This window comes from Stenella coeruleoalba, assembly GCF_951394435.1.
Source record: "Stenella coeruleoalba genome assembly, chromosome: 19".
Taxonomy (NCBI): domain Eukaryota; kingdom Metazoa; phylum Chordata; class Mammalia; order Artiodactyla; family Delphinidae; genus Stenella; species Stenella coeruleoalba.
The window spans coordinates 36,241,982-36,269,037 of record NC_137165.1 but is presented as its reverse complement, the minus strand read 5'-3'; the positions used below and the strand labels follow the sequence as shown (position 1 = coordinate 36,269,037).

At 45.8% G+C, this 27,056-nt stretch overlaps 2 protein-coding genes across 6 annotated transcripts; both read left to right on the top strand.

Annotated features, from left to right (window-relative positions):
- Nucleotides 1-7,288: 7,288 nt before the first annotated feature.
- NME1 (NME/NM23 nucleoside diphosphate kinase 1) lies at nucleotides 7,289-19,434 on the top strand. 4 transcript variants are annotated; one of them, XM_079903775.1, is made up of 6 exons: nucleotides 7,326-7,352; nucleotides 9,534-9,634; nucleotides 14,868-14,997; nucleotides 17,105-17,206; nucleotides 18,249-18,361; nucleotides 18,847-19,434. In XM_079903775.1, exons 3-6 carry the CDS (start codon nucleotides 14,872-14,874, stop codon nucleotides 18,962-18,964), a joined length of 459 nt encoding a protein of 152 aa, XP_079759901.1. In that variant the 5' UTR covers nucleotides 7,326-7,352; nucleotides 9,534-9,634; nucleotides 14,868-14,871; the 3' UTR covers nucleotides 18,965-19,434. The 4 variants fall into 4 exon arrangements, with proteins under 4 accessions (XP_079759900.1, XP_079759901.1, XP_079759902.1 ...); XM_079903774.1 differs by lacking the exon at nucleotides 9,534-9,634 and having other exon boundaries at nucleotides 7,289-7,352; XM_079903776.1 differs by lacking the exon at nucleotides 7,326-7,352 and having other exon boundaries at nucleotides 9,430-9,634.
- A 3,590-nt stretch (nucleotides 19,435-23,024) lies between these two features.
- LOC307177059 (nucleoside diphosphate kinase B) lies at nucleotides 23,025-26,573 on the top strand. 2 transcript variants are annotated; one of them, XM_079903772.1, is made up of 5 exons: nucleotides 23,025-23,162; nucleotides 23,444-23,573; nucleotides 24,526-24,627; nucleotides 25,421-25,533; nucleotides 26,319-26,573. In XM_079903772.1, the coding sequence occupies exons 2-5, from the start codon at nucleotides 23,448-23,450 to the stop codon at nucleotides 26,434-26,436; spliced, it is 459 nt and encodes a 152-aa protein (XP_079759898.1). In that variant the 5' UTR covers nucleotides 23,025-23,162; nucleotides 23,444-23,447; the 3' UTR covers nucleotides 26,437-26,573. The 2 variants fall into 2 exon arrangements, with proteins under 2 accessions (XP_079759898.1, XP_079759899.1); XM_079903773.1 differs by lacking the exon at nucleotides 23,025-23,162 and having other exon boundaries at nucleotides 23,193-23,573.
- Nucleotides 26,574-27,056: the final 483 nt, after the last annotated feature.

Sequence of the window (27,056 nt, the reverse complement as noted above, 5' to 3'; positions counted from 1 at the left end):
TTTAGAAATGTCTACTTGAAATGATCTTTCCAGGGCTTCCCTGGTGGCGCAGTGGTTAAGAATCTGCCTGCCAATGCAGGGGACACAGGTTCGTGCCCTGGTCTGGGAAGATCCCACATGCCGCGGAGCAACTAAGCCCGTGAGCCACAACTACTGAGCCTGTGCTCTAGAGCCTGCGAGCCACAACTACTGAGCCCATGTGCCTCAACTACTGAAGACTGAGCACCTAGAGCCCATGCTACGCAACAAGAGCAGCCACCACAATGAGAAGCCTGCGCACCACAAGAGTAGCCCCTGTTAGCCACAACCAGAGAAAGCCTGCGCGCAGCAAAGAGGACCCAACACAGCCAAAAATAAATAAATAAATAAAAATGATCTTTCCAGATATTTGGTAACTTCAAGTTCTAGAGTTATGCTAATTTAAGTGATGGAAGTTTATTGAATAGATAGATAAAATCCCCCCAAAAAACCCAAAGTATGTCTCAGAGCTGGTTGGTTTTATTTTTTCATTTTAAAAAATATTTTATTTATTTATTTATTTTGGCTGCACTAGGTCTTTGTTGCAGCACGCGGGATCTTTGTTAAAGTATGTGGCATCTTTTTTTAGTTGCAGCATGTGGACTCATAGTTGCAACATGTGGGCTTCTTAGTTGCGGCATTTAGACTTCTTAGTTGCAGCATGTGGACTCTTAGTTGTGGCATGCATGTGGGATCTAGTTCCCCGATCAGGGATTGAACCCAGGGTCACTGCATTGGGAGTGTGGCATCTTACCCACTGGACCACCCGGGAAGTCCCAGAGCTGGTTGGTTTTATGTTACAGAAATATCCAAGTTTCTTGGTGATTGCATTGTACTCAAATCTTTAACCATGCTATTTTAAGTTTTGTCTTGATGCTTTTACAAAATGAAGATTTTCAAGAAGACTCATAAAAAGGAACTTTTTTTTTAAACAAATATAAGTTTCTGATAGCATTTAGGTAATACCACTGGACTGGGTAACATATGACAAAACTAATGGAAAACCTGATTACTTTATCCAGATCAACAGGAATTAATTACATGGGACTGAGTGAACTGATGAATATGACTTATAACTTTATGACTTTGGGAAATATACTAGCCTTAATCTTTGTTTTCCAGAAAAACTCTTTCTCTTATGCTATGACCTACAAGTTGATAAAGTATACCCTTGTAAACAAAGATGAAACATTTACTCTTTTCTCTCTACCTGATCCTGCCAGAATTTGGCTTCTCCAGCTGGCTCTCCTGTGGACTTGATGATTTATTGTAACTGGATTCCGTGTTTTAATTTGTTCTTTGTTTCCAAATTGTTTACGTTTTGTGTCTCCCTGCTGCACTATGACTTTGTCAGTGTTACCAGCTGCATTACTTATATCCTGTCTATTTTATAAGATTGTTGTCTCTTACAGTACTCAGTGTGTAACCAGGCCTCCAACAAAATTGATGATGGCTAAACATCTTGAGGAAATAGATCATATTTATGACTTTTATAGAAAAATTCTAATAGTGTGATTCTAAGTGTGGGAAGAAGCAATAAGGAAAAACATTTCCTGGATCATAACAGACTAGTAAGACAGTGGGTCCAGAGAATTTTTAATTATCAACAGGGCCTAATCCGGAAACAGCACGTAGAGTGGCATATCAACAGGAATTTTCGCCTGATCTGGGATGACCTCAGCACCATGGGACAAAATTTGGTCATGAATTGTCTCCCAAATATTGGTCAAATTCCTGACCAAGAGGAGGATCTGAGAAATGGAATATTTCCTGCCATATCCATAAACAAAGGACGTCACAGTCATCAGCAAACTGCAGCCACCACCGATGGTGAGCCAGTGATCTCTGAGGGAACTCAGGAAGGAAAAAGTACTTGCCGTCTAGCAGCCATCAGACTGCAGCCACTCCCTATGGTGAGCCCTGAGGAAACTCAGGATGTGAAAGCACAGGATACTGGCCCCAGATAGGTGAGGTGCATATCAAAGGAATGATTTCAGTGAGCCCAGACTCTTGCATCTTCCTATACATAGAAAAGTGCTAAATTCCTTACTTGAGACTGTAATTTCCTTATAGTTGGAGAAGGGTGGGTCAATCTACTTGTTTAATCCTGTTCTACTGAAAAATACAGAATCAAGTTCAAATAACTGAGAGTCGTACTACTTACTAAAAATTCTGAGAATTATTCCCTGCCCAAGGCTGATCATTTCCATTCCATGATCACCCCTCATCACCCCCTACACAGCAGGAAGCAGTTAGAGCGGTCGTTTCCCCTTATCCTGCAAGATTGTAGAATGGACATTGACAGTGGGGAATTGTAACATGGAAGAACAAAATCTGACTCCATGTTGGATCTGTTTCTTTTACTTTGACCCTTGCTTTCCATTGCTTTTGTTCTGTCTATAGCTATAGGCATACATAATGGCCTGCCTTGGGGAACCCTGCTCCTCTGCCTGAATGTTAAACTAAAGTGCCTTTGTTCAGCTCTCAGTGAAACACCCTGACCCTGTCCACCTGTGAATGGGTGCAAAAAAGAAGAAATTAACACATCCCCTCGCCGACGCTGGCCAAAACCAGGAGAGGAGATGTTTTGCAAGACTTATGGCCTTTTTACTTTATTTCCTCAACTCCTCTGCCTCTCTGTTCTATAAAAGAAACCAGCATCCATACCCTGAGAAGATGGTACTCTAGGACACTAGTCCGCCATCTTCTCAGATGCCTGGCTTTCCAAATAAAGTCTCTATTCCTTGCCTCAACAGCTCATCTCCTAATTTATTGGCCTGTCATGCGGTGAGCAGAGCAAGCTTGGACTTGGCAACACTACTACTATAGTCTCAACCAGTTTTTCTGATTCTGTTTAGAAATTGCTAAAATTTTGAAATAATTATAGATTAATGGGAAGTTGCAAAAAAATAGGTATGAGGAAATCCCATGTATCCTTCAGCCATTGCCTCTAATGGTAACATCTTGTATAACTGTAGTATAATATCAAAGCCAGGAAATTGACATAGGTATATGTCATGTCATAGAATTTATTCAAATCTCATCAGTTTTACATGCACTCATTTTTTTGGCATGTGTATAGTTCTGTGCAACTTTGTCACATGTGTAGATTTGAAACCGAGTGGGGCCCTGTGGGGCTCTCAGCATGGAGGCCCTTTTGTCCCCCATTTTTTGTAGGCAAGACTCCAGCCTCCATGACCTTCCCTGAGTTCCAAAGGGCGGATTTGAACAGTTGTTAATCAAGGGAGGAGCAGCCAAGAAACCACCCAAGGCAAGATTAAAAGGACCAGAGACACTCATCAAGATTAGGAGACCAGCTACCTGAGATGAGATTAAAGGAGTACAGGCCCTACACACACACTGATCTTGTCAGGGACCCCACCCTTGAACCACAGTTATAAAACCTTCATCAAATCCTCTGGGGTTGGAACACAGTTTTTCGAGGCAGAAGCCCAGCGTGTCTCCCTTTGCCTGGCAAAGCAATACCACTATCTTTTTCTGCTTCACCCAAAACTCTGTCTCTGAGATTTGATTCAGCACTATTATACAGAGAGGCCGAGCTTTCAGTAATAGATTCATGTAACTGCCACCAAAATCAAGATACAGAACGATTCCATTACCACAAGACTCCCTTGTGCTACCTTTTTAGGACATACCCATGCCCTCTCCCCAGTCACTAACTCCTGGCAACCACTAATCTATTCTCTATCTCTATAATTTTGTTATCTCAAGAATGTTAAAAAAAAAAAAAGAGAATGTTATATAAATGCAATAATATAGTAATTTTTTTGTGATTGGTTTTTTTTTTTTTTTTGCAGTACGCGGGCCTTTCACTGTTGTGGCCTCTCCCGTTGCGGAGCACAGGCCCTGGACGCACAGGCTCAGCGGCCATGGCTCACGGGCCCAGCCGCTCCGCGTCATGTGGGATCCTCCCTGACCGGGGCACGAACCCGTGTCCCCTGCATCGGCAGGTGGACTCTCAACCACTGCGCCACCAGGGAAGCCCTGTGATTGGCTTTTTGTAGTCAGCATAATTCTCTTGAGATCTGCCCAAGTTGTTGCATGTACCAGTAGTTTCGTTTTTTATTGTTGTGTAGTGTTCCACAGTATGGATGGACCATAGTTTTTTTTTTTTCTTAATTTTTATTGGAGTATACTTGTTTTACAATGTTGTGTTAATTTTATGTGTACAGCAAAGTGAATCATGGACATTTGGGTTGTTTCCAGTTTTGGTCTATTACAAATGCTGCTACTGTTATCCGAAAACTGGGTTTGCCTCTTGGTGGGTGTCAAACCAAAAGACACAACCAAGCCAAAGAGTGGGAGAAGGAAGACTTTATTACTTACAGCAAGTAAGGAGAACACCAGGGATCTTTCCCAAAGCAGTATCTCCCCAACAGCAAAACTGTGGAAGTTTTAAGCTAAGGGTACATGCGTATTCATGAAGGGGCTTGAGCAGAGGAGAATTTAGCATAGAATTGGGACAAAGGTTAACAGAGTCCAAGCTTTAGTTGATTGAAGTCATTAGGTTCAGTAAAGGTCAATATTATTATTACTTACGTTTTGACCAGTCTGGGATCTCAGCCTGTAGTTACCGTCCTCCAGCTGGGTGGGGGCCTTAGTTCCTGCAGAACTCAAAGATAGGTATTAGATTGTTATGTGTGTCTCTTGGATATAGGAAGAACTAGGAGGAATTAAGGGGAGGAATTAGGACTCTTTTATTACTGAGCTATTGTTTCCTGATTGCTTTCCCTTTGTTCCTGCATTCTTTAGTTCCCTTAAATCATTAATTACTGAGACCTCTTTGAGGGCAAGAATTGTGGCCAGGCTTGGATCACAAAGTGGCTTAGGCTAAAAACGGCTTCTCTTAAAGTAAAAAACAAACAAACAAACAAAAAAAACCAAGGTCAGTTCTCTTTCTCTGGGGACCCCTTACCCTATCTACTTACACTATAAACATTTGTGTACAAGTTTTTGTGTGAACAGAACATAAGTCATTTTCTCTGGGATAAACACCCAACAGTGCAATCGCTGGTCATGTGGTAAGCACATGTTTAGTTTTATAAGAAGCCAAACTTTTCCAGAGTGGCTGTGTACCATTTTACACTCCTGCCAGCAATGTGTGAGCGGATCCAGTTTCTCCACCTCCTTGAGAGCATTTGGTGTTGTCACTATTTTTTATTTTAGCCATCATCAAAGGTGTGTAGTGATATCTCATTGTGGTTTTAATTTGCATTTCCCTAATGGCTAATGATGCTGAGTATCTTTTCATGTGCTTGTTTGCCATCTGCATATCCTCTTCAGTGAAATATCTTGTCTTTTACTCATTCTCTAATTGGATATTTTTTTAACAGTTGAGTTGTGAGAATTCTCTATATAGTCTAGATACAAGGGCTGTGTTGTGTATGTGGTTTGCCAATATTTTCTCCCACCCTGTAGCTTGTTTTTTCATCCTCTTCTCAGGGTCTTCTGAAGAGCCAGAGGTTTTCATTTTGATAAGATCCAGTTTATCAACGTTTTCCTTGTATGAACTGTGCTTATGGTGGCAAGTCTAAAAACTCTGCCTAGCCCTTGGTCCTGAAGATTTTTTACCATGTTTTTTTCCTAAACTTTTTACAGTGTTGACTAAAAAAACCCACACAGCCTAAAAGTAGTGAGGTAAGTTTTATTTGATGACCCTACTGATGACTATAGCTTGGGAGACAATCTCTCAGATAGCTCTGAGGAACTGTTCCAAAGAGGTAAGGGAGAAGCCAGGATATATAGTTTTTGCTGAAAAAAACAAACAAGAAACATGTTAGTGGAACATCAAAAGATTACTGCTAATCAGTTTAGAGAACAGACTTGTGGTTGCCAAGGGGGAGAAGGGTGGGGGAGGGAAGGATTGGGAGTTTGGGATTAGCAGATGCAAACTATTATATATAGGATGGATAAACAACAAGGTCCTATTGTATAGCACAGGGAACTATATTCAGTATCCTGTGATAAACCATAATGGAAAAGAATATGAAAAGGAATATTTATATGTATAACTGAATCACTTTGCTGTACAGCAGAAATTAACACAACATTGTAAATCAACTATACATCAATAAATTTTTTAAAAAATTACTGCTAATCACACAAAAAGCTGCATTGGATAAAAAAAATACGCTCATTGAAATTATTCATTTGATACGCATCTTAACTATCTAGGGCCAGTACCCTGTTTTTCTCCTGATTTCCCTTCAGTGTGCACCATTGGGGAGGATACAGTGGCTGATGGCTTGATGTCAGGCAGCAGTGTTTGTTTACTGAAATGGCAGGCAACATTTTCTTTTTTTTTTGTCCACATAGTTTTACACTTACAAAACTATGATCCATTTGGAGTGAATTTTCATTTAAAGTGGGAGGTTTAGGTAGAGGTGTTTCTTCTTCTTTTGCCTATAGATGTCCCATTGCTCCCGCACATTTGTTGAAAAGGCTCCTGATTCTGCTTTGTATCTTACCCCATCCATCCCTCCTACAGCAGTCAGAATGATTTTTTTAAAAAAATGTGTATCAGATGATATGACGCCCTACTCAAAATCTTCCAATCACTTCCCACCCAAAACATAATCTTGCTGCTCTCCAACCGCAGTTTCTAGCGCTCAACGCCCACTATAATACTGGCCCTTGGGTAATCACCAGAGTTGCTCCCTCACTTCATGCAGGTCTATTCTACTGCCACCTCCTTTAACCTTTAAAGTAGTTTACTGCTTCAATCTTCCTTCCGCCCTTGCCCTGCTTTTTCTTAACAACATTTGCATACTATGATATATTTCATATTAATTTGCTCATTATTTATTGTTTGTCCCCATAACCAGCTCCAACAAAGTTTACTGTTATACCCCAGACCCTGAAACAATACCTGCCACACAGAAGTTACTCGATAAAAAATCTGCTTGACAGGCTGGAAAGAATGAGTAAATGTAAAACGAGGGCGACCGTCTACTTTTAGGTCAGGCGCTCGTTCAGACTCAATGAAAAGTGTGAGCGCCACCTCGCGGGAAGCCAATTTGCTCGAGAAAACGGACAGTCACAGAATCTTAAGGAAAAAAAAAAAGATGGCGGTAGCCAGCCAGAAGAGCAGGAAAAAACAGTACCGGAAGTTTAACTTTGGAAATTGCTCCCTAGAATGACATCCGACTGTCAGGAGGAAGCGTAGGCGAGTGGTGTTCTGCAAAATGGGCCCTCCCGCAGCGGATCTGGGCAGAAGCGTTCCGCGCGGGCGGGTGCCGGGAACCACGAGGGGCGGGGGCGCATTTCCGGTGCCGGTGGCAGCAGAAGGAGTTGAAGCCCAAGTAGCCGGATTGGTGAGAAGGGTTCGGGGTACTGAAAGGAAAGGGAGAGGAAGGGGAGGGGGAGGCGAAGAGGTCGGATGAGTTCCGCTCTGAGAGGTGGCCAGGGTGATGGGGTGGGAGGGAAGCGCCTTTCGACAGGTGCAAACCTGTCAGCTCACGTCCCACGCCACGTGGACTCACCTTTGTCCGTGGCTGCTTTTCTCATCAGGACGCGACCGCAGGGGTTGTGCCTTATTTGTTTCTGTCTAGCGCAGTGCTGGGCTCTGAATGAATGACAGGTGTGTGTCAGGTGGATGTGGAGGACACTTACAGGGACTGTTTGTAGCTCTTTAGCTCCATATTCTCCTGGGGAATCCATGCTTGTCTCCAGCTTCCCCCGGGAGATCTCCGCCAGTTCTTGGGCTTTGTCTCTTTTTCTTGGAGGTGTAGGGTGATTATCATTGAAGACATTTTCTTTGCTCTTATTGAGTGCTAGGCCCTGTGGCTAGGTACCAGGGACAGACACAGAAGTAATCCATCCGTGTATACAGGCGGCAGGCCAGTGGAGAGACAGAAAACAGAAAATTCAAACATATTGTTAAGGTGCTGAAATAAGAGGTAAAGTACAGGAAGATAGAGCCAGGAGGTGGTGCTGTTATCCACAGAGGGATTGACTTTCAAGGTGAACGGACTCCTTTCTCATCTTGTGGAGACAGAGCACGTCCTGAGCCCGATCTTTTTCTCTGTAAAAGGAAAAGTCTGGAATAGATACTTTCTAGGCTTCCTTCCAGCATGATGTCGCATATCAGATATTACTCATGGCAATAGTTCTCCCACAGTCAGCCGTTTACTGGTTAGTCAGAATATTCATTACATCTCATGATATAGCATAAGTTGCATAGGGTTGGGAAATCTGGACTTTGGTCCTCATTCGGGTGCTCTAGATCTGTTTCCTCATTTGTAAAAGAAGGGGATTGTAATGAAATAATCTGTAAAACCCCTTCTAGTTCTAATACCATGACTGTGGCGGTAGGTCAAACCATATTTTAGACTGCCCTGTACCAGTCATCACTTTCACATTATCACTGTGGTGTCCCTCATCTGGATAATTGAGAGATAGTGTCTTTTTTTTTTTTTTTTTTTTTTACATCCCCTGCCTTAGTTCTGCCACAGTATTGGGTACACAGTAGATGCTTATGTTAGTTCAAAAACTGGATCCTGTACACAGAAGGAAAGCAGAGACTGAAGAGAGGCAGACCACTCCAGATTGGTAGGTAACAGGTGTAAGGAGCAACGGAGCTTGAGGCCTATCTTGGGTGGTTGCGAGACGAGTAGATCTCTGCTCTCGCCCACGAGGATTTTAAAAGTATGTGTAGAGGCCTTCACTAGGTACAGTCACATGTTCAGTTCAGATGGTCTCAACAACACCTTACTCTCTCAAGGCTGTGTCCTTCGAACAGCCCCTACTGTGGGGACAGTAGGCAGAGTGTACATTCCAAGGACAGGGGTCGGGGTGAGGAGCCTCCAGTTTCTGGGTTCAGCTGAGAGTTATGACCTCCTCCAGTACTCCGCCGCTTGTGACTGGCCCTTGCAGTCTCACCCCCTTCTTCTGCAGGGTCAGAAGTGTGCCCTGAGAGGTTAGCAAGGGGTTCTGCCAGCATGGCGGTGGCTCATTTGGCAGCTCTCTGACTGCAGTGGAGGCAGAGGCCACAGCAACTGTATAGAGGCACATCCAAGAGAAAACATGGATTAAGATGAGTCCCCAAATAAGTAACAGTTTTCTCTATGAAGAGCCCCATAATCTGAACCATTGATTTCCTACGTCCCCTTATGAGGCAGTCATAATGTCCAAGGCTCTTCTGTTTTGGAGGACAGCTTTTCTCATGAAAGATATTTCAGTGATTGGTAACGACAGGCTTTGCAGGCTGTCATTTAAGGCTTGCTGGGTGAAGTTAGTAAGGGCTTCTCTGTATGCTATAATGTCCTCCAGGCCAATGGAGGGGACCAAGATGGTGGCTAAATGATTGTACCAGTAGAAAACGGAACATGCCCATCTGGCCTGGAGGAGAGGGAGGTTGGTGGCTTTAGGAACTTGACCCGGTTGTACATACCATACATATTGGCTGGGGCAGGCAGTGGTGGACTGGGGGCAGGATATGCCAGACCAGGAACCCCACCTTCTCCCCTCTTTCAAAGATGCATGTTTCATTCCAGCTATAGCACATTTCAACAGTCCGGCTTGCAGTAGGACAGCAGGATCCCAGTGGAGATTGAGTGAGTCTCCTTTACCCAGAGGTGTGAATTCACCCATCCCGGTGAGACATCCCATTGGAAATTCCAGTAGATAACTCCTTTCCCAGGTATGATGGGACTTAGTGTTCTCAGCAGCACAGCACACGGATCCACAGAGAAAGGTGGGGCAGTGGCTGTTTCCCAAAACTTCCTTACTTGTATGGCATTGGGTGTCTTGTCAGGGGTCCCCAGTCTGGCATTTGGGGCCGTAGGTTCTACTGGTTGATCATTCAAATGCATCAGAATCTGGGACAGTACTTTAGTCCACCCGGCCAAGGTGTTTTTACCTGTTAGTAATTTAATCTGATGCTTTACTATTCCATTTTTCCTTTCTGCCAGTCCTGCTGCCTGTGGGTTATAGGGGAGATGGAACTTCCATTTGATGTCATGTTCTTTTGCCCAGTCATGACCTTTGAAATATAACCCCCGATCACTGTGTATTCAACAAAGGTATCCATACATGGTCTTAGCTTCTCTAATCGCGATAGCGGCAGCCTGGTTTGTGAGGCAACAGGGGACAGCTTGGGTTGGGCCAGATGCAGTGTCCACAAACACCAGAGCATATTTAGAACCCTCACTAGGAAGGAGGGAGCCACTATAATCAATTGGCCAGTTTCACATCAGTTGGGAGCTCTGGTGGGTGGCCCCAGACTCCTCTGGCAGTGGCCTTGGGTGTTGTTTAGAACACACAGGACATGCTATTACTGCATTAATTGAGTCACTGTATTTCAAAGGCAGACCAGCATCCTTGGCAATATGTCATCCCCCTGGGCACTTCAGTGTTCCCTCTTCCTATGCACCCAAGGGTCAGTTGCTAGGACTCATTTCTGGCCCAGGGCATCAGCTTCTTGATTGCCAGAGGATGTCAGTGCCTTATGAGCCAGGGTGTGGAAGACAGTGAGGAGTGCCTCAGACTCTTGCAGGTGAACCCAAATGTCTTTTTACGTATCCAGACCCCACAAGGCTTATTTATGATCATTCACCTCTTGTCTTTCCATTGTCTAAGCCATAGGGTCAATCCCTTTAGAACAGCCCAACTGTCAGTGCAAAACATTAATGGCCAGGGCTCACCAGCCCGCTGGAGGCTGCCGTTTGTTCCCCTTTCCAGGCATGTGTATATCAGGCATCAGTGGGAATTTCCCGCGCTCCCTCTCTACAGGCCGACACAGGAACAGGGCCAGGACCTTTGGAGGATCTGCATTCTCTACAGGGCCTAGGAGCACCCACATTTCTAGACAGCAGGCCGGTGGTAGGGTACTCCTCTGCTGCAGATAGACGTGTCATTTAGTCAGTGTGGGGGGTTTGAGCCATGGCAGAGGTGGGTAGATGGAACATATTCTGAACAACCCCTTCAAAGGAAGGGAAGTTCTTACCATGATGTGCTGTTTCTTCGTGAGAGGCTGTACCCGGAGGAATGCTGTGTACGCTGCTAGAAGCTGTTACTCTGTGGGGGTGTATTGGGTTTCTGCCCCCTTCCAGGGACCAAAAATCCTAGGGGTACTCTCTTTCTGTTGTCTCTCCCACAGTGCCCAACCCAGATGTGCTGGAGTCACAGACACATCTAACTCAAATGGTAGTCCGGCTTGGGAGATGCCCAGAACTTCGATTTGCTTCACTAATATTTTTGCCATCTGAAAGGCGGCCTGCTGCTCTGATCCCCAGTCCCACGTATGCCGTCTCATTACCAGGTGGTATAAGGGATGGAGGCCCTGTGCCAGATGGGGAATAAAAGTCCTCCAAAACCCCCAAATGCCTACCAAGGCTTGCACCTCTTTCACATTCTTAGGGGTTGGATAGGCTTGTACATTATCAATGACAACTTCTGGGACAACTTGAATCTTACCCAAACGAAGGACGGCCAGAAATTTTACTGAGGTGCCTGGGCCTTGAATTTTTTGTGGATTCACTGCCCATCCTCTCCCTCACAGATGTTCCAGCAAAGCCTGCAGAGTGTCCTGCAACAGGGGCAAGTCTTCACATGTGAACATTATATCATCAATGTAATGGGCCCGTTTTACTGAAGTGGGGAAGGGGAACAGGTGCAGGTCTTGGGCTATAATCCCATGACGTGTGGTGGGACTGTGCAGGTAGCCGTGAGGAAGTCCTTGAAACGTCCATTACTGTCCCTCTCAACATGAAGGCGAATTGATCTTAGGTATCAGAAACCTGTGCTTAAAGTTTTTCCATAAAAGTCCTTGAACGTGAAGCATTTTTGCAGGAACAGTTTTGCAAAACCATCAGAGTACAGCAATGACAAAAGACTTTAAAATGGCCATGGTTAAAGATCTGATGAGAGTTCATTATAATACAGTCGACAAGGGAATTTGATTGTTTTTGTGACATGCATTTTAAAATTATAACTAATAACATCATACCAGGACATATCAGATTTTTAGGAATTTCATACAAATATAGCCCAAAGAAAGTTTAACATCACTTCTTTTTTTCTTTTAATTTATTTATATTTATTTATTTTATTTTTGGCTGCTCTGGGTCTTTGTTGCTGAGCGCGAGCTTTCTCTGGTTGCGGCGAGCCGGGGCTACTCTTTGTTGCGGTGCGTAAGCTTCTTCTCGCTGTGGTGGCTTCGCTTGTTGCGGAGCACGGGCTCTAGGCTCGCGGGCTTCAGTAGTTGCGGCATGTAGGCTCAGTAGTTGTGACTCATGGGCTCTAGAGCGCACGCTCAGTAGTTGTGGTGCACGGGCTTAGTTGCTCCACGGCATGTGGGATCTTCCTGGACCAGGGCTCGAACCCGTGTCCCGTGCATCGGCAGGCAGATTCTTAACCACTGTGCCACCAGGGAAGTCCCTAACATCACTTCTTATTTGACAGCGTTTCCCATATAATTTAATATATCAAATAGGCTAATTAGTTTAATAGCTCTCTTTTATAAGGAAAGAGAATACGTCTTTTGAGACGTTCCAGGGGCCCTCTGGAAAATCCCAGAGTTAGTTCTAGGTCAGCATAACTTTATTTAGAATTAGATTTTGGGGGAGCTTGTCAAAAATACCAAAAGGTTTTAAAACACTAGATTAAATAGGATCTTAGCTCACTGTGAAGCAGTACTTAGTTATCTATTTAACTTAAGTGACAAATACTCCAAAGGCAAATACAGAAAGTTACATAATTGTAAAAAAAACCTTAGCTCTTTTAATAGAGAAGATTCAGTTTTCTTAAGTAATTGAAGATGTGATAAAGACAACATGAAGCACAAGAAATTATTTGGATAAAACCACAGAATCTTTTTTCTGGGCAGGTTACTCAAAAGGTAAAGGAAAACCTCTTACAGTCCCATAAGGAACAGACCAGTAGTCCAACAAAACTTTGTCCTTTGAGCAGATGAAAGAAAATTGTTTCAGCTTTATATAAGTACACTATTGATATCAAAGCTTATTTTTCTTTAGGCCAACTAAATAGAGCTCTTTTACAAGTTAATTTTGACAATACTCTCTGGAGATAGAAAAACATCACCTATATATAACAAATCCATAGACATACGAACATACTGACAGATACAAACAGAGAATCCATAGCTTTCTCTCCAGAACTTTAGCCGTGAATCAAGTATCCGCCCACATGGCTGAAGCCTTTTACTGATATTTGCGAGAAGATTTTAAAAATTTGGGGATTCCGTGGTGGTCCAGTAGTTAGGACTCCATGCTTCCACTGCAGGAGGAATGGGTTTGATCCCTGATGGGGGAACTAAGATCCCTCAAGCCGCGCAGCGTGGCCAAAAAAAAAAAAAAATTTGTACTTGCCTTTGATGAATAATCTTAGGGAAACTGTGGACTAGATTTTGTGTGAGGGTGCTCCTATAGCAGTCTGTGTTTTCACCACCGCCCCCCCCCCCTTTTTCTTTGGTCTGTGGGCAGTGTTTTAGTTATTTCCTGTGGTGTTTACATTTCAAAGACATGGTAAGATTTATAACTTCAAGGAACAGAGAAGGAATGCAAGTTTTCTCTTAAGAGTTTTGGGGTGTATTTCTCTATTATCAGAAGTCTAGGGTAACAACTATTTAAAGTTTTTCTTTGTATTAGGCGTCGGACAGCATGGGGCGCTTCATCCGTTTCATTCTCAATCACCACAACATCCTCCCCTTTGTGCTCCTCACTTTCCCAGGGTTTCTGTCTCTTAGTGTCCTAATCAGGCTTTGACACAGCACTTGGACATTAATCTGCAGCAGCTTGTGCTCTCCTAGCTTTGTCATATGACAAGCTAAGATCTCCAGTTTATAATCCTGCTCTCTCATCTTGTCTGCCAGCCCCAAAGCTGGCAGAGCAGTGGACACCTGCACGTTCTTCTCTAACTTCAGCTCTTCTTCCAACTGTCTCACTCGAGCTGCAGCCTCTAGTTGTGCATCTGTGGCCAGTGGCCTGCCCTCAGTAGAGGCCAGCCCACTGCGGCAGCCATTCATTTTCCTTCTTTGCTGCTCTGTGTAGTTTCTCTAATAAATGCAATAAAGCAGCCGGTGTCCTTGGGGCATCCTTGTTTTCATGTGGTGGTCTGCAAGTATCAAACATACAGGCCACCCTCCCCACATAGAGGTCGATGTTCAGCTTGGGATTTCCCCCAGGGATGCCTCTTTCCCAAGGCCCATTTCTTCAGTCTCCTGGCTGGCTCACAAATTGTCAGTCCACACACTGGCCCCTGTACAGAGAGGACCAGGAGAGACCAAAGAGGTTGACCACTCCAGGTTGGAAGGTAGCAGTTTTAATAAGTAAGGGAACATGCATATGAGGCTTGTCTTGGCTGGCTGCATTGTACCCACCCACCCGAATCTTAAAGTTTATATAGTTTATATAAACTTATATAGTTTAACTGGGTTCAGTCACATGTTCAGTCCAGATGGTCTCAACAACCCTTACCCTCTCAAGGCTGTGTCCTTGTAACGGCTCCTACTGTGGGAACAGTGTACAGAGTGTATATTCCAGGGACAGGAAAAGGGTGCGGAGCCTCCGATTGCCTGAGTCCAGATCGAGGGTGAACTGGCAATCATGTCCTCTTGACATGACTTAACAGAAGCTTATTAAATCAAATGAAATAGAAATTATAGGCCCTGCTTTTGGACCCTTCCCCACTCTGGGGTATTAGTTCCTAGATGAGGGGACTGAGGAGGAATCAGGTTTTACCAGAGAGTCCTGGAGTTGACGTTGCAGATTTAAACCAGCTTTAGGGAGGTAATCCCCTTGAGAAGGATAATGATGTAGGCAGGATATTGTTTGTGGTGTTGTTTCATCCCTCCACCCGTCTATCCCCAGGACCATGGCCAATAGCGAGCGCACCTTCATTGCCATCAAGCCCGATGGAGTCCAGCGCGGCCTTGTGGGAGAGATCATCAAGCGTTTTGAGCAGAAGGGATTCCGCCTTGTTGCCATGAAATTCATGCAGGTAAGTGGACTTCATTCTTGCTATTTCTGTTATTTCATAGAAGTAGGAGAACATCATAGGTCAGCCTCTCTGTTTCTCCCTTCAGCTCATTTTAGGCGTCTCCATTTAGGGTGAACACAAATGTCCTAAAACCCGGAAACTCCTCGGTGGCATCTCCGCTGAGTCTTGGAGCAAAAAAAGTTATTTGCGACTTTCAGAAGTAGCCTCCCTTTCCTCTTGGCAATGCAGGGTTCCACCTATTACTGCAGCACTGTGATTTCTGACGCAAAGCCCTGGGCTTGTTTGAGCTCCTGATCATGAGCTTCCTGAGCAGATTTTAGAGACCCCCCTCTCCTCCCCACTGTCCCCACCGTTTGAGGCAGGTTGTTTTTCAGCAAGGAAGTCTTTCTATCATTGTTAACACCTGCCTACTGTCTAGCATATATTAGGCACCATCAGGGCATGTAGAGGAAAGTTGTGATTTTGCCCTTGGAGCGGCCCACCTGAAACAGCAGAGGGCAGACACACTTGCAAGATACCTACAAAACAATATTTCAAAAAATGCAAAGGATTGATTGACCAAGAACCCATCTGCAAACAGACCCGGGAAATAAGAATTTAAATTCTCAAAGCAAGTACATTAGGGGATCATCTTCTTTTCCTATTAAGAGTCAACTTTAATGAATGAATCAGAAAAAAAAGAGTGGGGGGTGGGTCACGCAGCTTGTGGGATCTTAGTTCCCTGACCAGGGATCGAACCTGGGCCCTGGCAGTAAAAGCGCCAAGTTCTAACCACTGGGTCGCCAAGGAATTTTAAATTTAGTTTGATTTGCATTTTAGTTCCTGTGTGATGTTTTAGAAAAACTGTGTTAATATAAAAGGGAGAAGACTGATGTTAGTGCTGAGGGGAGAGTGGGACAGAATGATTCGAGCCAGGTATTGGACAAGCAGTGCTCTCCAGAGAGTTTGTATATTAAATTAGGTTTTTTTTTTTAATGCAACTTTATTGGAGTATAATTGCTTCACAATACCGTGTTAGTTTCTGTTGCACAACAAAGTGAATCAGCCATATGCATACACATGTCCCCATATCCCCTCCCTCTTGAGCCTCCCTCCCACCCTCCCTATCCCACCCCTCTAGGTCATCGCAAAGCACGGAGCTGATCTCCCTGTGCTATGCGGCTGCTTCCCACCAGCCAACTATTTTACATTCAGTAGTGTATACACGTCAATGCTACTCTCACTTCGCCCCAGCTTCGACCTCCCACCCCATGTCATCAAGTCCATTCTCTATGTCTGCCTCTTTATTCCTGCCTTGCAACTAGGTTCATCAGTTTTGAAGGTAAAGTGAAATCAAAGTATTGTTGATCAGATATTTACCACGTGCTGGGCACATGTGTTTTTTCGTCTAGGTCTCATGACAACCCAGAGAGGTACTTAATCCTTTTCCCGTGGTTGTTAGTGATAGGAAGCTGAGGCTTGGAGAAGTTAAGTAATGTGTGGTTATCCAGTCAGTGATGCAGCTGGGATTTTAACCCAGGTCTCTCTGACCCCTAAGTGCATACATTTTGTCCTTTATACTGAGTTTCCTATCAAGGGCATGGACTTGGTGAAGAATGGGAGGAGGGATAGCTGCCATGAGCCTACAGGGTTATTTATTTATTTAAATTTTTTTTCTTTAAAAAAAAAATTAGATTAAATTAATTAATTAATTAAGGCCTTTATTCTCTGAATAAATATGAAGAGAAATGGCCTGGTTCAGTTTGCTTCTCATCCAATGCTGAGACCACCTCCCTGTAACATTTTAGCTGAGGCTTGCTTGGGTGTGGAAATTTATTGTATTGTTAGTTTTCCTGTGTAAAATACCATGGCTGGATTCAATTCTAATGTTCTGTAATTTTATGCTGATCAATCAAGGACAGTAGGGGGAAAACTGGTACAAAGCTGAAGCACTTTTAGTCCCTGTCACTTCTTCCCTTTGGTAAAGTCAAGAGTGAATTGGGTTATAATAGAACAAGTGAGCTGAGAGCTCACGTTTTAAACAGCAGGATGGGTAAGTGGGAAATAACTAAATTGCTGGTTCTTAGATAGTTTTGGGATCAATTCTCTTCTCTATCCTGTGGGATAGGCTTCTGAAGACCTTCTCAAGGAGCACTATATTGACCTGAAGGACCGTCCATTCTTTGCTGGCCTGGTGAAATACATGCACTCAGGGCCAGTGGTTGCCATGGTGAGTGTAACATGTGTGGGATGTTGATGTGAATGACTCAGCTGGGAGTGAAGAGTGAATGTTGTGATTCTTGCTTCTAAGGCCAGGTCCTCATTGTTGCAGAGGATTCTGAGGCTAGGGCATTGGACATTGAGGGTATGAGTCAGCTCTCTGGCTCACCAAAGACAAAATACCTTTGCTTGCTGAACTGAAGACTCCCATCTGGGAGAAATCAGGAGAGATATGCCTGACTGTAAGCTCCTGGAGGTGAGGGAGACTGTGTCTTGTTTATTGCAGTGATTCTTCTCTTAGTATGTATTGGTTGTCATCTTTGTGCCCGGCTCTTTTAGACACTGGGGATACAATCATGAATGAGACAAAATAGGTAACTGTTTTCATAGCTTTCCTTGCCTACGTATCCTGAAAAGGGAGGATGGGCAGATAATAAAGAAACCAAAAAACATATATATATCAGCTAATGATTAGCGATATGCACAGAAATGAAATAGGATTATGTGATAGCAAGTGAGCGCTTTAGACTGGGTGGTCAAGGAACGTGATTTTCAAGCTGAGATCTGGATGAGAAGGAGCCGGCTGTGTACAGATTCACAGTGAAGAGCATTCTCAACCATGAAAATAGCATGTGCAAAGGACCTGGGGTGGGGAACTTTTTGAGGTACAGAAAGACGCTTGGCGTAACTGAAGCCTGGTGGGTGAAAGGGAAGGTTGGATGAGATTAATCCATAGGCACAGGCAGAGGCCAGATTATGTAGGGCTGTCTCAGCCCTGTACTTCCTGAGTGCTGGGAAGCTATGGGAGGTTTCTACACTTGGTGTTTTAGAAGGGCCACTCTGTGTCAAGAATGGATTGTAGAAAGGCAAGAGGAGGGCGGGGAGACCAATATTCCCAGTGCTGGAACACTTAGATGCCCCATAAGTATTTGTTCGATGAATGAATGTCATTTTAAGGGAGTGCTTTTTCTTTTTCTTTGGAATTAATAGTTTTCAGATTTTCTGCTGAGATTGGTTTCCTTCCTTGACCGTATCTTCTTTTCTCCTTGGAGGTCTGGGAGGGGCTGAATGTTGTGAAGACAGGTCGAGTGATGCTTGGGGAGACCAACCCTGTGGACTCCAAACCTGGGACCATCCGTGGGGACTTCTGCATCCAAGTTGGCAGGTGAGAGTCGGTGCATTTTACTCTTTTCTAAAATCCAAGTGCCACAAGAATTTGGGTTTCTGAAGCTGAGGGTAGACATGATACCATATACAGAGCAATTTGTAATCAGAGTTTATTTTTCTCCTCCTTCTTAATTGGTGTTTGGCTTTGCAGGCCCCCTGCCTTTGGTCATCAACATCACTATGGTTGTGCCTCTGTTGTGAGAGTAGAACCTGGTACAATGCGCTTTGCTGGCCAGAGTCCTTCCTGAGGCTCCCGCTGCTCGCATCAGTGTTGCTAGGAGGGCTGGACGTGGAGAGGGCATTCTTTATCCTTACATTAGTGGCAGTCATGGGTTTTTTCTTTTGACATGGAATAATGTATATGGAGCTTTGGTTTTTTCTGCTCCAGTGGCTGTAGGCTTTCTGGCAATGGACATGAGGGGAGCTTCTGGGCAGTTTAATCCTTCTGACCTTGGTAATGTGGCCATCTCTTTTCCCATCCAGGAACATTATCCACGGCAGTGATTCTGTGGAGAGTGCAGAGAAGGAGATTGGCTTGTGGTTTCACCCTGAGGAACTGGTGAATTACAAGAGCTGTGCTCAGAACTGGATCTACGAGTGACATGGAAGCAGACCACAGTGCTTGTCCCACCCCACTTCCCCTCCCTCTCATGGGCAGGGGCCAGGTCATAGCAAATCTAGTTATTTCTGAGAACTTGCTTTTCATCTGGAGGGAAACTCTTGGAGCTGTGGATGCTCCCTGTACAGTGTTATGTGCTGTCATCAGATTAAAATGTTTCATCTCAAGGAAGGAGTCATTGAGTAAGGTACTTCGTATTGTCGTATTGCTTTGTATTCTTTTTTCTTTTTCACGTATTCTGGCTAACCTAAGCTAATAGAGAGTGTAAATACTATAAAAGTTATATTGGCCTGAGAGATCACACATACACACACATTCTTTGCCTGTCCCTCTCTTCCCCCTGCATTCCATCCACTCTTGGCACTGAGCCAGTCAACAGCTCTCTGTCCGGGATCTGCTACGTTGCCAAGACTGTCCTGTGCATCAAAGATTCCCTGGAAATAAAAGATACCCTTCCTGCCCTTGAGAAGCTCTCAGGGATTCAGTGGCTGGGGGAGGGTGAGAAGTTGTAACTACTCCAAAGCCAAGAAGCTATGTGGATAGTGGGCCTGGATTTCTGGGATGACCTCAAAAGAAGCAGAAGATATCTTGTGAGTAGTTTTGATTAGTTAGGATATTGATTTGGTTGCTTTAATAGAGACAAGATGGAAATTTACTTATTTACTTAAAAGTTCAAACTGGAGATCTGATGTAGATCACTGTGACTATAGTTAACAGTACTGTACTATATATTTGAAACTTGCTAAGAGGGTAGATCTGTGCTCTCATCACAAGAAAGAGAGAGAGAGAGAGAGAGGGGAAGGGAGGGAAGGAAGGAAGGAAGAGAGAGAAAGAAAGGTAGATAGAAAGAAGGAAAGGAAATGGTAACCGTAGGAAGCTGTTGTGATGTTAATTAGCGTGATTGTATTAGCTTGCAGCTAGATACAGCCACAGGACTAAGTTCTGGCCAAAGAGACACGAAAAAGTGAAGGTGGTAAATTCAAGGTTGTACCCTGAAAAGGAAGGGATAATCATACTTCCCTTCCCACTTGCCGGAAGGCGGATATAGGGGTGGTAACCGTCTTGGATTGGTTGGAGGGAACTGAATCTCTGGACCACCTCAAGGATCAGAGCCTTACCACCATCACCACTTCTATGTACCGTACCTGCTTAGATTTTTTTCCCCCAGTTTTATTGAGATACAACTGACAAATAAAATTGTAAGATATTTAAAATGTACAACATGATGATTTGCTATAAGTTACATTGTGAAAGGATTTCTCCCATGGGGGGCCACCTTTGGTTTGGGCAGCTGAGGAATAGATGTGTTTCTGTTTCATACAAAGAATGGGGAGTGAAATAGAGTACCAGGACTTTGGGGGAATGAATATGTGTGTAGTGAGGCAGGAGGGTCATGAAACTGCACAGCTCATCTCAGGACTTAGTGGAGCTCAGGTTCTTTATGTCTTGGCACAGAAGGAATTCAGCAAGAGACAAAGTGATAGGTAAGAAGTAGATTTATTAATATAGGACACTTGTGAAGGATACAAGTGGGCAGGCAAGAGGGCTTTTCCCTGAGAACTAAGTGGGCTACGTTTTTATAATCAAAGGAAAAGTGGGGAGGGGAGAAGACCACCTTCTTCCTCTTCCTTTGTAAAGATGTTGCAGGAAAATGGGGTGCGAGAGAATGGTCATGTCCTAGGTCTTGGGCGAGCTCCTGGGACAGGCTGCTAAGTGAGGGTACTTGGCTTCGCGCAGGAAAGAATTTAAGAGCAAGCCATAGTGAAGTCAAAGAGGTTGACTGAGAGAGATGCACATTCTGTTACCGAACTTGTGTTCGTGTGCCGGATGCACAGTGAGGCCGGACAATTCCTAAACGTTGGAGTTTGGAGCAGAGCAAGGCTTATTGCAGGGCCATGCAAGGAGAGGGGTGGCCCATGCCCCTGAAACCCCCAACTCCCCAAAGGGTTTCAGCAAAGCATTTTTAAAGGCCAGGTTGGCGGGGGTGGGGGGGGGTGGGGGGTGGGGTAGAGGTGTGGGGGGGTGGAGGGTGGGGTGGGGGAGAGGGTGTGTGTGTCACAGGGTATGTGATCAGCTTGTGCACAGTTCTCTAATTGGTTGATGGTGAAGTAACAGGGTGGTGCCCCAGGGGTTAACATAATCAGTCCTTAGGCTCCAGGAGGCCTGGGGGCTATGTGTTCATGGTCATCAAATAGTTAATATCTTCCATTTGGTGGGGGGTTTTCACATCTGTAAAACAACTCAGGAAATGTGCATCAGGTACTGTTATCTGGGTACTTCAGAGAGGAGCTAGAGCAGAGGATATGGGGGAAGGGTCTGCCCCAGAAGGCCCCACAGGGTCCTGCTCAGTTACAATTCCATAGACAGAATGCAGTCTGTGTCATTAGGCTGAGCAGGCCCGAGGTGCGGGGGTGGTTGGTTTTCATGGGCTGGGTAATTCCATAGGCTAAGGAGTGGGAGGAATATTCTAACTACCTCGGAGAAGGCTCAGGGATTTCCAGGATTTGGGCCACTGCCCACTTTTTGGCCTTTATGGTTGGCCTTGGAACTGTCATGGTGCCGGTGGTTGTGTCATTTAGCAGGCTAATGTATTACAGTGAGCGTATAATGAGGCGCAGGTTCTACTGGAAGTTGAATCTTCCACCATCTTGGGCCTAGTCGGTTCTAACCAGTTCTTGTTGTATCCAGTTTTTCTCAAGGGCTGTGTCATTCTTTAAGGATTGTGCCCTGCCCCCTTGCCTCTTCATTTATACCTTCCGCAGTTAAGGACAGTCTTCCCAGGAAGGAAAGGAGAGGTGAAAGGCAGAGGGCTGCTGTTGGCTGTACCGCAAGGTAGTGACCAGACCAAGGGGCAAACGGCTCCGCGGAGAAATATCCAGTGAAATTCCCACTCTTTCCCACAATTGACATTTGCTAACCCTCAAAAGGAAGCCCAAATAAAAGTGTACTGCCGATTGAGGCCCAAGGGAACACTGGGTGTCCTTGCTCCAGAATGAAGACTGCTCGTGTACTGTGGTTTAATGCTCTGCAACTAGAAGTTTGGAAAGCCAGCAAGGTATAATAGAGGCCTGGACTGTCACAGCATCTAACACAGGTTATCAGTGCAGTGCCAGGACCACTAGGGTGATGACACATGATTCCTGTAGTCAGCTCACCGCCCTGAGGAGAGAGACTCAGGGGCTCTGCCCACCTCAGGCTGTAAGCACTGCTGGAGGGGTGGGGGTGGGGGTGGGGGTGGGGGTGAGTGTACACTTACTGAGAGGAGGGGCTTGCTGGCTCCTCCAGGGAAGCTGGGCACCACCAAAGGGTGGCTAGTGGTTTGTCAGGCAGAGAAGAGATAGGGATTGTCTGCAAATGTATGACAGGCCTGATTTCTATGAGAGAATCTAGAATCTTGTCAAGGGTGTGTCTCAGGCTGAACTGGATAACCTGGCCACACAATGATGCTGGGGGCAGAGATCATCATCTCAGGGTGGGAACAGGGCAGCTTAACTGGGCTGGGAAGGTGGGTGGGGAGACAGGCAGGAGGGAGCAGGGTATGGGGTATTTTGCTAAATTAGCCTTGGATGCCATCCTCCAGGCAGGGGGAGTCATCAAAGCGGGGCCGAGGGTCAGATGGTGTTTGGGGAGGGTGCTGAGGGAGGCTCCTTGCGGGGAGAAGTGAGGTGGACGCGCATTGGGAGGCCGCCAGTGCGGATGAGGGAGGTGGAGGGCTTGAAGCAGGGCTCAAGCAGAGGGGAGGGAAGGGGAAACTGGATTTCACAGGTAGGATAAGGACTTGTGCTAGACGGGGAGGAGAGAAAGCAGCTCTGGGTGCTCGGTGAATGGGGAAAAGCAGATGGTACTGGCCGGGGTACTGACTCAAGACCAGTAGAGGTTTGCGTGCGCGCGCGTGAGGAGGTACTGAAGACAGGAGCTGGATTGGACGCGCGCAGTTCTACTTCGGGCACATTCAGGTGGGGTAGAAATCACTTCCTGCCCCTGGAGCCCTCGCTGGCTTATTCTACAAACCCGGGGCGTGGACAGAGTCGTCCGGAAGCGTCCGGCCTCGCGGGTTGGGTGGAGGGCCGTCCGGGGTGTGGCCGCCGCCGGCCCCTCCTCCGCGGGCTCCCTGCGGCGGTGCCGGTCGCTAAGCTCTCGGCTCAGGCCCGTGTCGCCGCCCGCGCCCGCCCTCTTACCGGTAAGACGGCGGCTCCTATCCCTCCCCGCCCTCGGGCCCCCTCGGTCCCGCAGGCCGGGCGCTCCCCCGGGACCCCTGCCGAGTGTCCTCCGCGGGCACCCGGGGACGGCTGAGGGGCTGCGGCGCGGCGCTGGTAGGGCTGAGGCGTCCCGCAGGCCACGTGTCCCCGCGGTAGCGGCTGGCGGGCGCGGGAGCCACGTGGCCTCCGGCCCGGGGTCCGGGCCCCCTCGAGGCCCGTGTGAACGCGGCCGCGACGCCCTGACCGCACCTGCCGCCCGCAGGACCATGGCCCACGCGGAGCGCACCTTCATCGCCATCAAGCCCGACGGCGTGCAGCGCGGCCTGGTGGGCGAGATCATCAAGCGCTTCGAGCAGAAGGGATTCCGCCTTGTGGCCATGAAGTTCCTTCAGGTGACGCGCCCCGCTCCCCTCCCCCCGCGGCGGCGAGGTCGCGGGTGGTTTTCCTTACCCGCAGCGTCGATCCGAGTGTCTTTTCCTAGTCAGAGTTCCCCTTGGCTGATTTCGGACCCGCGAATACCCCTTTGCTTTGGGCCTTCAACGCCCCCCCCCCCCCCCCAGGGCTCCACGGGCCCGCTAGACCCTTCCCCGAGGCCCGGGGGGACAGACGCCCTTGGAAGGTTAAGCGGAGGTGACGTGACTCAGGCTCCGGGGCTGCTTCCTTCCCGCGGCTGCGACGGGCAGTGGGCCGCAGGAGGGCAGCAGGGAGTGGATGAGGTCTGCGCCCCGGGCCCACGCACGTCCACCCAGGCACGGGATGGAGGCTGGAATCCTTTTGTGCTTCAGCTTGCAACTCTGAGATGTTGAGGTCTTAGGTGGGGTGTGCCTTACTCTGCCCTTTCTCTGCAGGCTCCCTTTGGCATAGGGCAGTAACTTTATCTTCCAATTTGGGGTACAGATCTGGACCTTAGGGGATAAGTACCTAAGAACTGAAATTTAAACCAAGCTTTCTCAGTTAACGTCTGAAATGTTTAAAAGGGCATTAGGAATGGGCCAGAGGGTTTGATATGACCTCTGTCTGGCATATTTCCTTTGATTGCAGCCAACACTTAACTCCCTAACCACCTCTTTCTAAGGATTATAACATCCGTCAGGTCATTGACATGAGGGTGTCTTCATGATCAGAACAATCTTTCCGCTAAGATAGCATCAGTTTCATGGTTTGGATGGTTTTTTTTTTTTTAAATACACACCTTATGAATGTGAGCTAAAACACACACCCAGACTTTTAGAGAACCTACCATGTTACTGGTGGGGGGAGGTGGGCAGGTTCTGAGGATGGGATAGAGCCATATTTGAGCCTTTCTACTTTACTTCCTAATTGGTACCTCCTCTTCAATGCCAGGCCTCTGAGGAACTCCTGAAGCAGCACTACATTGACCTGAAAGACCGCCCATTCTTCCCAGGGCTGGTGAAGTACATGAACTCTGGGCCGGTTGTGGCCATGGTAAGTGCTTGTGCTGGAGGAGAGGGAACCAAGGAAGTAACAGCTGATAGGTAACTGGGTTTGCTCAGTGTCTTCATGTTCCTTTTTAGATATCTTCCGCAGATGCTCCAAATTCCTTGTTTTACAAAGGCAGCCTGCTGGAGTGAGTTAGTTTACAGACCAACTGGGAACTTGGGAGGAAAAAGGAAGTGAGAATCAGAACTTAAAAAGAGTTCTCTGTGATCCTGTGCTAGAAATGAACTGGTCTATTTCTTCCTGTGGCATTAATGTCCAATTGGAAATGAAGTGAATAGAGGTAGAGGGTATAATAGGGAGTTAATAAAATTGTTGGGAAAGAAGCCCTACTTCCTGTTCCCTGAGGGTGACCTTATCTTCTTTCTGCTTTTCCCTGGAATACATTTTCCCCTTTCATGGCAGTCTTTGCCATGTCTTGCTCTAACAGTCTTCTGCAATGCCCTTCCCACTGATCCTGTTCCAGTCTGCTCACTTTTCTTTACCCTTTCACCACTATTTTTTGAGTTTGTGGCTGCATAAAGATTCTTCAGTCTTTTTAATCTCTGTCTCAGCCAGAGTGGGAAGTCCCCAAGTTGGGCAGACTTTTTCTCTGTATCCTAGCAATACAGTTGGGATGGAGTATGGAGTATTTTATATCAGCCCCTACTACTACTGGGGTTGGCTGATAATCATGTCACTGATTGGTCTTACTGATACGTGCTGTTAGGTAGAGGTAAATGTTTGTTTTTAATGGTCCTGAATGGCAGAACTGATGAAATTCCTCTTCCCTAATGTCAAGGTCTGGGAGGGCCTGAATGTAGTGAAGACAGGGAGAGTGATGCTTGGGGAGACCAACCCAGCGGATTCTAAGCCGGGCACCATTCGTGGCGACTTCTGCATTCAAGTTGGCAGGTAAGTTCCAAGGGACACTAATGACTTTTCCTCAAAGCCACTTAACTTGGGTTTAAAACAGACATTTTTGGCACATTCCAATTTTAGAAAATTCTGAACGTTTAAATTAGGTGGTAATTATCATTGGATGAACGCTTTCTTGAATAGTTACTTCTCTAGGCTACTTAAAATTTTAGCCAAGGCATTGCACAAGGGAGCTGCCTGCGGTGGGTCCTTCGTGACGGCAGAAAGTGCGGATAGTGGGGCAAGGAAGGGGTCTAGCCTTGGCTCTGCCCTTTGTGGTGCTGTGTCCAAGGGTGTGTCACTTTTAGCCTTTTTGGTTCCCTAACTCATACAGAATCTCTACAAAAATTTGTATAGTTAGGAGACTCAAATGGAATAAAGGGATTGTCAATAAGCGTGAATGTTTTGATTGGACTTTGCACATTAGTGTTGTAAGAAAATACAGCAGCAATGGCTGTTGATAATGAATACGTCACATCTAGTTTGGGTTTTGGTCTGTGTATTCCTGTATTTTTCAAAATTTGAGAAGTAATGTTTTGTGGCAATCTTGGGTACAAGCACTGTTTTGAAATTTTAGAAGCATAATAAAGTTGAACCAAGTGATGCCTTTGGCTTAAGTACTTTTATAGTTTTATAGTTGCTTTTAAGAGGAGATACTTGGGGGTGGTCAGCTGCTTCAAGGAGCAACTGGCTGAAAAGGTCTTCAGTGACTGTCCTTTGCTTTATCCACTGAACAGACTTTTGTACTTTAAAATGTAACTAGAAATTGTTCTCCTTCTTAGGAACATCATTCATGGCAGTGATTCAGTAAAAAGTGCTGAGAAAGAAATCAGCCTGTGGTTTAAGCCTGAAGAACTGGTTGAGTACAAGTCTTGTGCTTTTGACTGGATTTATGAGTAAGAGGTGGACGAAGCATAGTCCCCTCTGGCACCACCTGATGTGTCCCTGGGCACAGCTCTTCATTCCACTAACTTGGAAGCAGTAGGATGGATGTTCCTTTCCTAAAGTATATCTACCAATAAAGCCTTTGAAAACGGGGTGCAGACTCTGGTGATTACTGGTTACTAAGCTGGAAGAAGACGTGACTTGGTTCCCTGGCTATCGTAGTGTTATCCAGAACAAATTAATCCTGCTTGTTATGGAAAAATGATTTAATCCTTCTCAGCACCTGGTATACTTCCAGACTCTAGGAGGGAAAGCAGTGAGGCTGAAGAGGACAAGTGTGGCACTGGCTGTGTATCTGAGGAAACTAGTAAAGAAATAATGAACATAATAAAGATCCCAACCACTTTAGCTGATGTAGAAATGAACATTTCTGTACAAAGAATTTGTTGAAACTTGGCAGAATGAAACATAGACTAGTCAAGTTGTCCAGATTCACATTCTTGTTGATTGCAAATTGGGCAAGTTATGTATGAGGAAACGGAAGCCTAAGGACACCTGTAAGGTGAGGATGATACCATGGCAATGCAGGATTAAATGAAACAATGCATGTAAAGCAGTTAACCTAGTGCCTGGCT

Excerpts from the sequence above, each read along its gene's own strand:
- LOC307177059 (XM_079903772.1), top strand. The coding sequence starts at position 23,448 with ATGGCCCACGCGGAGCGCACCTTCATCGCCATCAAGCCCGACGGCGTG. Across the intron at positions 24,628-25,420 it reads CTGGGCCGGTTGTGGCCATG|GTCTGGGAGGGCCTGAATGT; the intron begins GTAAGTGCTTGT and ends CCTAATGTCAAG. Across the intron at positions 25,534-26,318 it reads TTCTGCATTCAAGTTGGCAG|GAACATCATTCATGGCAGTG; the intron begins GTAAGTTCCAAG and ends TCTCCTTCTTAG.
- NME1 (XM_079903774.1), top strand. The coding sequence starts at position 14,872 with ATGGCCAATAGCGAGCGCACCTTCATTGCCATCAAGCCCGATGGAGTC. Across the intron at positions 14,998-17,104 it reads TTGCCATGAAATTCATGCAG|GCTTCTGAAGACCTTCTCAA; the intron begins GTAAGTGGACTT and ends CCTGTGGGATAG. Across the intron at positions 18,362-18,846 it reads TTCTGCATCCAAGTTGGCAG|GAACATTATCCACGGCAGTG; the intron begins GTGAGAGTCGGT and ends TTTCCCATCCAG.